The 13,582-nt window shown below is 41.7% G+C and overlaps 1 protein-coding gene across 8 annotated transcripts in view; it reads left to right on the forward strand.

Annotated features, from left to right (window-relative positions):
• The window catches only part of myo3a (myosin IIIA), a 433,748-nt gene that overhangs the window by 337,151 nt on the left and 83,015 nt on the right, over nucleotides 1–13,582 (forward strand). For all 8 annotated transcript variants that reach the window (XM_087987435.1, XM_087987437.1, XM_087987436.1 and 5 more), the window contains 4 exons: nucleotides 290–370; nucleotides 1,744–1,867; nucleotides 4,124–4,631; nucleotides 5,866–6,016. In XM_087987435.1, coding sequence (XP_087843561.1) covers nucleotides 290–370; nucleotides 1,744–1,867; nucleotides 4,124–4,631; nucleotides 5,866–6,016 — 864 coding nt within the window. The remainder of the gene's footprint in view (nucleotides 1–289; nucleotides 371–1,743; nucleotides 1,868–4,123; nucleotides 4,632–5,865; nucleotides 6,017–13,582) is intronic.

Below are 13,582 nucleotides of genomic sequence, written 5' to 3' on the forward strand. Positions count from 1 at the left end.
TTTTCAAGAGTTCTACAGTGAACTTAGGGTGATAAAAGTAGAAATCTTCACCCCACCCCACCCAACCTGTTCAATTTAATAATTTCTAGATATTTTTAACAGAAACTTTGAACTTTGTGACAGCAATGTGGATTTCCAAACTTAACAAAGCCTGTTGGTGTCAGTTTTACAAAGTAATGACGGTGAAACGTAGCATTCAACTTAATTTCACCATCATTACAACCATGGCATGGTTGCATTAGAAAAATGCATCTAAAATAAAAATATCCACATATTACCTTTCTTACAGCTTACAGAGGGCACAAAGTGAGGAAGGACATTGCTATTGAAAAACAGAAGATAGAGCAGAGCACCATCAAACTCCAGGCTGGTAAGGACTTTTACAAAACATATTGACATGTGCACTGTGTTTATGATCAGTTATCATCTAGAATCAGAGAATCCCTACTGTGCGGAAAGAGGCCATTTGGCCCATTGAGTCTGCACTGACCCTCTGAAGAGCATCCCTCCAAGACTCACCCTATCCCCATAAACCACAGCTAAACCATCTAATCTGCATATCCTGCACACTACAGGATAATTTAGCATGGCTAATCCATCTCACCTACACTTCTTTGGATTGTGGAAGGAAACCAGAGAACCCACTCAGACATGGGGAAAACATGCAAACTCCATACAAGCAGTCACCCAGGGTGGAATTAAACCTGGATCCTTGGTGTTTTGAGGCAGTGGTGCTGATCACAGTAGCAGAATGTCATCCTAAAGCTGACATATCTACAGTAAATACTCACATCTTGTGAATGCATTTTAAAAAGAATTGGATTTTTAATTAGTCTGAGGAGTAACTGGTACCCCTTCTCAGAGGAACTCCTGCTTTGGAGATGGGCTGGCCTATCAGATGTGTGGCAGCTTTTCTCTCTAACAGCATACTGGAACAAGTGGCTATTTTTAGCTCTAAACCAAGCCCCCTGAAGGGGAGCTGCTGCAGCCAGAGCAAGGTGGGTCCGGGGTCTCATTGAGGACAGGCATTGAGGGGACTAGATTGGATAGGACACAGTGGTAGGAGATAAGTGAGGGTGGCAAACCTTGGGGTTGGGGAGGGGTCCAATTGGCACAGGTTGCCCAAGCAAGAGACACTCTCACTGATACAACCAACTGACCACTAGCCTTTACTAGGTGGACTGGCTACCTGACATGGAGCTCTCATATTGCAGGGGAATAAAATCCATAACCATATGAGGATGCCCTTAAGTGGCCATGAATGCTTTTTTATGAACAATCTACCTGACACTTCCTTCACTTGGGTAAAATACCTATGGATATGACGAGGGCATGATGCTGCAGTCATTGCTGCTCAATGTTTTGCCTCAGCCTGCCTACCATCTTTCCTTCAGGGGACCATGAAATTCAACCAATTGAGACGAAGGGAGTTGCAGGACAGTAGGCACAAATGTGCAAAGGGACATTGAGCTCTCCAGTACAAAAGGGACACTGAACAATAGGGACACAAGTCAATGGAATATTCTGAGGAATACCTTCCAGCTTCCCAGTAGCACAGTAGCTAAAATTAAGGATGTTCTTGAACCTGAACTGTCCTCACATTCTGCAGACTCACAGTGAATTAGAGTTAATTGCAAAAATAAATAAATGTTTCATGTAGTTTAAAATGAAAATCAAGAAAGATGTGCCTCATTTTTGCATTATGTAATGATAAAATGAATATTTACAATTTGTTCATCTTAGCGACAAGAGGATACCTGTGCAGAAAAGAATACAAAGAGATGATGGAGGAACAGAGAAGTGCTGCAATAAAAATCCAGGCTCACTACAGAGGCTATGTGGAGAGAAGGGATATCAACATGAAAATGCAAGTCCTGTTAGAAAGTAAAACCAGAACAGTAAGGGGAAGGGACTTTGATTTTGTGCAATACTGTAAAGTTATTTTCGATCCCTCCTGGCTGACGTCGGTGACCAGGAGAGATGAAGACCTACAACCAATTTGCTGTCAGCTGCTTTACACCATCTCACATGGTGAACCTGCTAGAAAGCTGAAAGAACCATTCCACACATAGTGACATTATAAGTCAGAGAGTGAAGATAGAACAATTTACATGTCAATTAGCTGTTGAGAGCATTTACATCCTGAATGCATTTCATTTTTAAAATAATTTATGCTTTTTGGTGTATCGGCATTAATTATTTATTTTACACCTTATTTCTGAATCATCCATTATCATCACCTTAGTGACAGCTCAGTTTCTTCACACAACTAATTGTGGATTGTGTAAAGAAATAAAGCAACTTCCTCACACCAGGGGTGGTTGGAGTTACATTAGCTTACAGGCAGATAACTGTCGCGAATGAATCATGAGCCACTTTACCCAATTGTGACAAGCTGATTAACTGTGGCACTTTCAATGAGGAGTTTTCTGTAGCACCTGCTAACTGTGCAAATTGGGAAATCGTGGGTGTATCACCAATTTTTTTTCAATTATTAATTTTCATGAATGGTAAATCTTGAGCAGCAAGCATGTGTTTTCCTATTTTGGGTGAGCTATGTGTAAAATTCCCAACAACAAAGTGGAATCAGAAGATCTTCCATTTAAACCACAAAAAAAACATGCCGACTACCATCAATTTCACCAATAAGAGTGTGCTTCCTATTTAACACACTTCATGTGTCATCAATTTGACCTGCTTATTTGTTATGCTATGGATGTTTATATTTCCTATTTATTTAAGTGATGTCAATTCAGAACATCCACTGAGTCTTCTGCTTAGTTAATATGCTACATGCTGATCTTTATTTCTGTGTTTGTGCTATTGGCTGGAGTTAATGTTACAATATTATCGCCCCTGATATCCAGCCCTGTTGTGGGTCTTAAGGCCTCGCTTAAACAATAATTCTCTTCAGATGTAATTCCCATTTATGGCTGATCCTTGAATTTTTTTTTTCTCTTTCACCTTTTCTCATGATTTGTGCTGTTCATCATGGTACTTCACTGCTGTGTTTCTGTGTATTTTCATTCCCAGTCCATTTTTATGACTCATTGTCCTTTGCTGTTTGTTTCTGAAATCTACCCTGTTTTAAGTAAGGCCACTGGGCAACTATATTAACAAAGATGGCCAGCTATCAATTTCATCTAAATGGCTAAATTATGAAGGCTTGGCTGAGTTTCAAGATTTACTTAGCTACAGCCTGTTTATACAACTGAACTGCAGTGTTTGCTTTGATTGACATCTTTGAGGTTATGATACGTTTTGTTTTCTCTATAGGTCTATGTTTGTATGGTCAAAATTAAGAGATGTAAAAAGTGATATACTAGCAATGAAGATTCAGTGGGCTGTTTCCGGATATGGAAGGACTGTTTTATAAGCAGAGATTGAAAAGGTTGGATCTGTACTCATTGGATTATAGAAAAATGAGAGGAGACTTTATTGAAACCTAAATGAATCTTAGAGGACTTGACAGTGTAAGTCCAGAAAGGTTGTTCCCCATGTGTGAGAGTTTAGGACTAGAAGGCATATTCTCAGAATATGAAGTTGTGCATTTAGGACAGAGATAAGGAGGATTTTTTAAAATTTCTGTCAGGTTATGAATCTGTGCAATTGTTTTGGATAAATGTTGGGAACGTTTCCCCTCATGGAGGAGTTAAGAACAAGGGAAGCCTATCAAAATAAAGGATCTGACTTTTAAGAAAGACATGAGTTGGAAATTTTTCTCTTAGAGTATTGTTAATGTTTGAAAGCCTGTTGACCAGTGGGCAGTAGATGCTGGGTCATTGAATATATTCAAGGAGGCTTTAGACAAGTTTTTATTTGACAAGGGAGTCAAGGGAAGGTGGTGTTACTGAAGTAGTGGGTGTGGGCAGGAAAATAGTGTTAAGGTCACAATCAAATCAGCCATGATCTTATTGACTGGCAGAATAGGAACAAAGGGTAGAATATCCTACTTCACTTCCTATTTTTTTTTATTTTCTAATAGAGCTCATGTACTGATGTCAATAAGGCAAATTCATCACTTCAAACAAACTTCTTTTAGTACTTTGACAAGACAAATATGCTTGACAATTGCTTTAATACTTGCCCTTGAATTGTAAGACCTACTTTTCCTTTAATGTAGAGGACATGACACAAAGCAAACAAATATCTCTGGTCAAGAAAGGAACTCAATAGAGGGTGATGGAGTTAAAAACGATCGTGTGTCCAATAAAAGCACTAAAAACAAGCTTGGGGAAAATCCAGAAAGGACACCATCAGGCTGTGCTCTGATCATGCCGGATGTGAAAGTTGAAGAACGCGGAGGTCCAAAAGTCATTCCTGGTAACCAAGAGAAAGGACTAAGCAAGGAAGAAGACACCAAAGCTGCAATTGTTATTTCAAATAAAGAACCAGGTGCCACAGTTATTCAGAGCAAGATCAGAGAACACAAAGACGTGAAGGAAAAAGGGAAATTAGATGGAAAAGGTCAGTTGACAATCCAAGAAAAATCTACAACAATCGGTTTGGAGAAGGATGAAGAACAAGCAGCAATGAAAATTCAAAGCAATTACAGAGGCGATAAGGAAAGAAAACAAATTCAAGATAATACTAAGAGAGAAGGAGAAATGTTTGCTACCTTTTCAAAGCAGGTGGGTGACATGAGGGATTTACACATTTTCATTTGAGGAACGTTACATTTCAAAGCCTTTTCAAACCCGATAATGAAATAGAGTATTACTATGGACCCACCAAGTAACCAATTCTGTGTCTTGTAAAAAAGCATTGCTGAGATCAATACTTTAAATAGACAAATCCTTAACCTCTTCTTATTAACTCCTTGTCAAGAAATTGTCTCTGGTTTATTGTCTAATCTGTGCCTAGAATTGAATGTACCTAATCTGCTTGGTCACCATCTTCTCTTTATCAATCAGCCAATCTAGATTGAAGTATTTTATATGACCAACCTATGCTAGGATACATACAAGCTGCTGAATGAATGAAATATCCCCATTTTGCTAAATGGTCAATGAAGAAACCAGGCAATGACTCATAAATAATTTCTAATTAATCTTAAAATCAAAAATAGCAGGACCTGAACTGAACAATTGGATATGAAAATAACTTGAGACAACTGATAACGCAACTGATGAAATAAACAATAAAACTCATGAAAACAATTTGGTTATTTCATTATAATTTAATAATAATTGCTTATGAGAAATTGATAGTTAAGATCACATTAGCATAGATCCAAGTTATAGAGATTAAGTTAGTATTAAAGTCTTTAGACAAATGAAAAGCTGATGCTATAAGATAACCAATCAATGAATTTGCTTGTAGGTTTAAAAATAAAAGTTTCCAGACTTTTTACAAATAAAAACCTATGAGCTGGAATTGGTTGCCTCAATATTGACTTGTCTTCTTCTGGGAAGAGAAATATTCAGCAGGTCAGTGAGAATTTGTGGAAATCAACAGATCAGGACCATTTGTCAGAACAGAATTCTTAAGATTTCTTATATTTGTTCCCAAAAGTCAAGTAAAGCCAGTGAAACACTAACCATTTATTTTAAGCTCACATCCTGTATTATTTTGGCATAGTATTTTTAATATTCAACAATTTAGGATCTATAATGTTTCAATAGGTTAATTGATTACATATCCCTATAAATATTTATCCTTAAATTTCTTCCACACACTAGTCCTTTTTATAACCAAATATTTATGCCAGTCCTGCTTTAAAGTGCGAGGAGGTAGTTTGAATAATGGCACACAATTGAATGATTGACTTCAGCATGATTAATTTTCTTTTCTAATTGGTATTTACATGGAATGACATACCAACTATTTTTTAATCTAATAAGTATTTCCATTCATTAATGATAGATAACAAAGCGTTCTGAGGAATTCTTGATGGCTCAGAAGAAGCTGAATGACGTCCTTGGTTCACAATATCTAACGTTTAAAAACCAGAATCCACCACCTGAAAAAAAACAACCTGAGAAAAAACCACCAATTGAGAGATCTCCATCACCAGGTTGGTCTGCAGTTGCTTTTTACTTCTTGCTATTCCAAAGTAATACATGTTTCATGTGAAATCAGCCCAAGAAGAAACATTGGAAGCCAACCTTTCACCACTGAAGTAGGTGGGCAGCTCAAGACAGGCCGGACAGGAAGCAGATAATATGTAGCATGGGAGCAGATGAATGCAGAGGCAGGCTTGTGAGAAAATCCAGTCAGTTCCTCAAGATGTAGCCCCAGTTGTGATAGAAATGGCCTTTGTCTCTCATGGCTGCTCATATCACCATCACCTACTAACCTTCATGCTAACTTACGTCCCCCAATCAACCCCATCCTAACTACCCATTCCAAATTCATCACCAAATACCAGAATCTATTTCAGACAGATGTCAGGAGCCATATGGAAATGAAAACAAAATAAAATTGTGACAATCTAATACAGCTCTCACTCAATTCACGCTTGACAGTGGAAAATATGGATTCATGAAACCCATTCAAAGTTTTTAAATCTCCTCAGTAACTGATCTCTTTTAAAACAAGCTTCTATTCAGACTCCAAATTGAAAGTGAGTAATCCTTTAACATTGTCGCCAAACTGCCAGTCAAAATCCAAACCTCCCGCTGAGATCATTGTAATCTTTAAGATATAAACACGGTTACATTATAATAGTTCCTGAGACATGTCAACAAAGACTGGATTGCAACTATGAATCAGAAGGTCATGTTTACATCTAACTTGCCAATCCAAGCAGCCTAACAGACTTTCCTTAGCTCTCCCTGACAGTTGCAGTCTTTTTTTCACATTTGAAAAGCATGAGATTTCAAATAACTTCAGATCATGACATTTAAACAGATCTTATTCTTCAAGAGCATTTATATCTACTCAATCAATTCATGACTATCACCTCAGCAGGTGTGGCAGCATCTGTAAGGAGAGAAAAGAGCTGACATTTTGTCAAAGCTAAAAAAAGGGAGAAATAGGGAGGTATTTATACTAGGCTGAGAGAAGGTGAGTCATGGCTCCAGAAGCAAAGATAGCAATAATGACAGTGCATAGAGAGATTATAGGAGGATTAGGAACTGTGAATGACCAAGGCTGAAGCCAGTGCTATGTGACAAAATATGTAGGGGTGGGGGGGGGATGGGTGAAGCAAAGGCAAAATGGAAAACAGGAGAGAAGGGTAGCAAAGGGGGAACTTGTGCTCTCTCCCAACAACTTCTCCTTCAACTCATCCCATTTTCTCCAAATCAAAAGTGTAGCAATGGGTACCCGCATGGGTCCTAGCTATGCTTGCCTTTTCATGGGGTATGTGGAACATTTCTTGTTCCAGGTCTACCTTGGTCCCCTCCCACAACTGCTTTATCAGTACATCAATGACTATTTTGGTGCGGCTTCATGCTCTCGTCCTTACCTGGAAAAATTCATAAACTTCGCTTCCAGTTTCCATTCCTCCATCACCTTCACCTGGTCCATCTCCGACACTTGCCTTCCTTTCCTTGACCTTTCTGTCTCCATTTCCAGCAATAGTCTATCCACTAATATCCATTACAAGCCCACTGGCTCCCACAGCTATCCGGACTACAGCTCTTCTCACCCTACGTCCTGTAAGGACGCTAACTCTTTCTCTCAGCTCCTTCGTCTCCGCTGCATTTGTTCCGATGAGGCAACTTTCCAAAGTGGTGCTCTTAATATGTGCTCCTTCTTCTCCAACCGTGGCTTCCCACCTACAGTAATTGACAGGGCTCTCGACAGCGTGCGGTCCATCTCCCGTGCCACGACCCTCACCCTCTCCCTCCCCTCCCAGAACAAGGATAGGGTCCCTCTTGTTCTCACCTTTCACCCCACCAGCCTTCACAGGCAAAGAATAATCCTCCGCCATTTTCGCCAACTCCAACACGACGCCACCACTAAACACATCTTCCCTTCCCTCCCTCTGTCTGCATTCCACAGAGATCGTTCCCTCCGGGACAACCTAGTCCACTCCTCCATCACATCGAACACCTCTCCCATCACACACGGCACCTTCCCATCACACCTAACAGCTCTCCCATCTCACACGGCACCTTCCCATCACACCGAACACCTCTCTCATCACACATGGCACCCTCCCATGCAATCTCAGAAGGTGCAACACCTGCCCCTTTACCTCTTCCATGCTCACCATCCAAGGCCCCAAACACTCATTTCAGATTAAGCAGCGTTTCACTTGTACCTCTTTCAATTTGGTCTGTTGCATTCGTTGCTCCCAATGTGGTCTCCTCTATATCAGAGAGACAAAATGCTGACTGGGTGATCGCTTTGCTGAGCACCTTCGGTCTGTACGCAATCAGGTCGCGGACCTTCCCGTCGCTTGCCACTTCAACACACAATCCTGCTCCCATGCCCACATGTCTGTCCTTGGCCTAATGCAACGTTCCAGTGAAGCTCAATGCAAACTGGAGGAACAGCATCTCATCTTCCGACTAGGCAAGTTACAGCCTGTCAGTCTCAACATTGAATTCAACAACTTCAGATGATTATCCCATCTCGACCCCTCTGTTTCCATTCTGCTCTGTAATTTTATTTCATTTATTTTATTTATCTTTTTTTATTTTTTTCACTGTTCTGTACCTCTCATTTCTTGATTGTTTCTCTTTCTCTCGCTCACCACTTTCTCATCACCTTTTTCCTCTCCTCTTCCCCCTTTGCTACCCTTCTCCCCTGTTTTCCATTTAGCTTCTGCTTCACCCATCCCCCCCACCCCCATATATTTTGTCAGATCGCACTGGCTTCAGCTTTGGTCATTCACAGTTCCTTATCTCTCTATAATCTCTCTATGCACTGTCATTATCACCTCTTTATTGCTACCTTTGCTTCTGGAACCATGACTCACCTTCTCTCAGCCTAGTATAAATAGTAGCCATGGGCACCCGCATAGGCCCCAGCTATGCCTGCCTCTTCGTAGGATATGTGGAACAGTCCATCTTCCGCAGCTACACTGGCACCAACCCCCACCTTTTCCTCCACTACATTGATGACTGTATTGGCGCTGCCTCGTGCTCCCATGAGGAGGTTGAACAGTTCATCCACTTTACTAACACCTTCCACCCCGACCTCAAATTTATCTGGACCATCTCAGACTCCACCTTCTCCTTCCTAGACCTCTCCATTTCTATCTTGGGCGACCGAATCAACACGGATATTTACTATAAACCGACCGACTCCCACAGCTACCTAGACTACACCTCCTCCCACCCTGCCCCCTGTAAAAACGCCATCCCATTTTCCCAATTCCTTCGTCTCTGCCGCATCTGCTCCCAGGAGGACCAGTTCCAATACCGAACAACCCAGAATGGCCTTTTTCTTCAAAGACCACAATTACCCCCCAGACGTGGTCGACGATACTCTCCACTGCATCTCCTCCACTTCCCGCTCCTCCGCCCTTAAGCCCCGCCCCTCCAAACGCCACCAGGACAGAACCCCACTGGTCCTCACCTACCACCCCACCAACCTCCAGATACATCGTATCATCCATCGTCATTTCCGTCACCTCCAAACGGACCCCACCACCAAGGATATATTTCCCTCCCCTCCCCTATCCGCGTTCCAAAAAGACCACTCCCTCCGTGACTCCCTCGTCAGGTCCAGACTCCCCACCAACCCAACCTCCACTCCTGGCACCTTCCCTTGCAACCGCAAGAAATGCAAAACTTGTGCCCACACCTCCCCCCTTATTTCCCTCCAAAGCCCCAAGGGATCCTTCCATATCCGCCACAAGTTCACCTGCACCTCCACACACATCATTTACTGCATCCGCTGCACCCGATGTGGCCTCCTCTATACTGGGGAGACAGGCCGCCTACTTGTGGAACGTTTCAGAGAACACTTCTGGGACACCCGGACCAACCAACCCAACCACCCTGTAGCTCAACACTTCTTCTCCCCATCCCACTCCACCAAGGACATGCAGGTCCTTGGACTCTTCCATCGCCAGACCATAGCAACACGACGGCTGGAGGAAGAGCGCCTCATCTTCCGCCTAGGAACCCTCCAACCACAAGGGATGAACTCAGATTTCTCCAGTTTCCTCATTTCCCCTCCCCCCACCTTGTCTCAGTCCCAACCCTCGAACTCAGCACCACCTTCCTAACCTGCAATCTTCTTCCTGACCTCTCCGCCCCACCCTCACTCCGGCCTATCACCCTCACCTTAACTTCCTTCCACTATCGCATTTCCAACGCCCCTCCCCCAAGTCCCTCCTCCCTACCTTTTATCTTAGCCTGCTTGGCTCACTTTCCTCATTCCTGAAGAAGGGCTCATGCCCGAAACGTCGATTCTCCTGCTCCTTGGATGCTGCCTGACCTGCTGCACTATTCCAGCAACACATTTTCAGCTCTGATCTCCAGCATCTGCAGTCCTCACTTTCTCCTAGTATAAATATCTCCCTATTTCTCCCTTTTTTTAGCTGTGACAAAAGGTCAGTTAGACTTAAATTGTCAGCTCTTTTCTCTCCTTACAGATGCTGCCAGACCTGCTGAGATTTTCCAGCATTTTCTCTTTTGGTTTCAGATTCCAGCATCCGCAGTAATTTGCTTTTGTCCATGACTATCACCTTGTGGGTTTAGGTCCTGTAGGGCTCTGGTTTACACTCAGTGATTTGCTGATTTTAGGTGGTTCAAATAATCCCTGGTTCTGGACACTGGGTTTATTTAGGGACTGTGAAATAATCTCTGTGTTTATTTCAATACAAAAGGTGAGAATAATAAAAGAAAGTAAGGTAAAAGCACTAAACAGTGGAATTAACACTATCAATTGCTGTATATGGAGGACATTAATTACACTACACTATTAAATTAGACACAGATTAAATACTTATTGGAACCAGAACAGCAGCTTTAATCGCAGAAACCTTAATCAGGCTTCGTTCCCTTGGGTTCCCAAAGCACTGTCACCTCCTGCCTTCCCCTCCCTGCTAGCTAGGTTAGAACTTCGGCATCTCGGGAGTTTAATCTCACACTGAGGAAAGAAGTTAAAAATCACACAACACCAGGTTATAGTCCAACAGGTTTAATTGGATTAAATCTGTTGGACTATTTCCTGGTGTTGTGTGATTTTTAACTTTGTGACACCCCAATCCAACACCGGCATCTCCAAATCATGAGGAAAAAAACAGTTTTAAAGTGTGTCTCATTGCTGAGGTTCTTGCTGTCAATTGTCTTGGTTTGGAACAGACCTATGTCTGGAAGCTCTTGTTTGAACAGTGCTTGTTTGGCTTCCCCCTTTCGGATGTCCTTTGTTTGTCGATGCTCTTGATTTGGCTACCTGGATCAGCTTCCCAGTTCATCCTCTGAGGCTGCTTGTTGGGGCTGGAAACCTGAGGGGAAGCTGTTTATTGTTGACTGTCTCTCAGGTCAGATCAGGGCTAGCAGTTATACAGACTGTGTGCCCCATTATGTCCTCTCAAATCTGTGTTGCTACTGTGTTTCTGGTGTTCCCTTTGAGGTCAATTGGCTTCCTAATAGTTAAGAGTATGTATGAATGTATTTTGATTGAAGTTGAATGTCCAGTATCTCTGAGGGTCCATACTGCCTGTGCTGGGGTGTAAAAGTTAGTTTTGGTCCAGAGTGTTAGGTTTGATTGATTGTTCTCTTAAAGTGGAGGTATAAATAGGAATCAAAACAGAAATTGTTGGAAAAGCTCAGCAGGTAAAGCAGCATTAGTGAAGAGAATCAGAATTAATATTTTAGATCTGGTGATCCTTCCTCAGAATTATAAGTTGGAATTCCAGGTTGAACAATAGCCCCTGCAATTCTGCAAAGATTTTCCAGGTGCCATGAAAATCTGAAGTTCCACTTTTCTTTGTTTTTTTCTGAAATTAGAATGTGCAAAGCTGCTTTAAAGATTTGAAGTGAATGATCAAATTCAGTAAGCTTGAGGGTGGCATAGTGGATCAGTGGTTAGCACTGCTGCCTCACAGTGCCAGGGACCCGGGTTCGATTCCTACCTAGGGTGACTGTCTGTGTGGAGTTTGTATATTCTCCCAGTGTCTGCATGGGTTTCTTCTGGGTGCTCTGGTTTCTTCCCACAATCCAAAGATGTGCAGATCAGATGAATTGGCCATGCTAAATTGCCCATAGTGTCAGGAGGTCAAGGGGAATGGGTCTGGGTGGGTTATTCCTTGGAGGGTTGGTGTGAACGTTTTGGGCTGAAGGGTCTGTTCCCATACTGTAGGGATTCTATTCTCATCTAAACAAGAAAAAGGTGAATAGTTATTGGATCTAGCTGACAGTGTTAATCAATAGATTTGGAAAAAGGTTTTGGAGGATGGTAAACATAGGAGAGAAACAGAACACTGACCAGGCCTGAAAATTCCAGACTGTATGTTTACTTGTGGAATTAATGAAATAGGATATGCACAACAGAGCAGTTGAAAGAGTATAAAGTACATACAAAGCCATGTGTTTGAAGTAAATTACGAAGCTGGGGCCAAAAATGCATAAGAGAGTTTTGAATTCTGGCAAAGGGATTTTTTAATTGAATCTAATGATCAGATATTTCAGAAAAGATAATAACTGCCAAAGATTGAATTTGAAATTAGAAAGTTCTTTAATGTTTGTGAAACAAAAAAAGTATTCACTTAGGATTTTTTAATGTCCCAAAATAAAAAAAGTGGCAAAATAGACTAAATAGAAGTTGTTTTCTTCATTAAAAAAAACCACAACAAGCACTTGAATTTGAGTGGGTCACTGGAGAACATTTCACATCCTGTCATGCTCATTATTCCCTGGAACACACAGAAAATGCTCTAAATCTCAACAGGTCAAACTGCAGCTACGGAATGAGAAACAGAGTTAAAAGGCATAAATTTAATTGAATAGACTCAAATGTATCACTCCAGAAAGCTGTCTGTAATTGCAGTGAGGCACTGAAGTGCTCTTTAACTCAGCCATGCCATTAGCATCCCATTTCTGTGTTTATTAGTCTATAAGAGTGTTGCTGACATGACACGTAAAATCTGCCAAAGAAGGCTTTCTAGTGAAAGGGTCATAATGGCTGAACTGTGGCATCACAAATGTAAAGGAGATCTGAGAAGGCTTCCCAGCCTCCCAGTCTCAATTTTTACCCAGATGTCCAGCTATGGGATCTGAGGCACTATAATAAAGTGATGTTTGTCAGTGTATGTGGAAGAAGCTAGCTTCACAAATCAAATTGACATGATGGAAATGGCCAAGGAAGTATGAAACCTGAGTGTGAACCCTTCTCAAGGGTAATGAAGAGTAAGCAATAGATGCTTGCTGAATTAGCCAGTGCATGAATACTGGTGGTGTAGTGGTAATATCACTAGATTAGAATGATTGTTCTGGGGGCATGGGTTTAAATCCCACAACTATTAAAATCAGTAATTCTGGAATACTCTTAGCAATGATGATCTTTACAATACATTTGGGGCAGCTCAGTGGTTCGCACTGCTGCCTCACAGCACCAGGGATCTGTGTTCAATCCAGCCCCAGGCAACTTTTTGTGTGGTATCTGCACATTCTCCCCGTGTCTATGTAGGTTTCTTCCAGTGCTTTGGTTTCCTCCTACAATCCAAAGATGTCCA

Source organism: Chiloscyllium plagiosum, unplaced genomic scaffold, assembly GCF_037043375.1.
Source record: "Chiloscyllium plagiosum isolate Xiang-an unplaced genomic scaffold, Cpla_swu_hap1 HiC_scaffold_5, whole genome shotgun sequence".
In the NCBI taxonomy this organism is placed as follows: Eukaryota; Metazoa; Chordata; class Chondrichthyes; order Orectolobiformes; family Hemiscylliidae; genus Chiloscyllium; species Chiloscyllium plagiosum.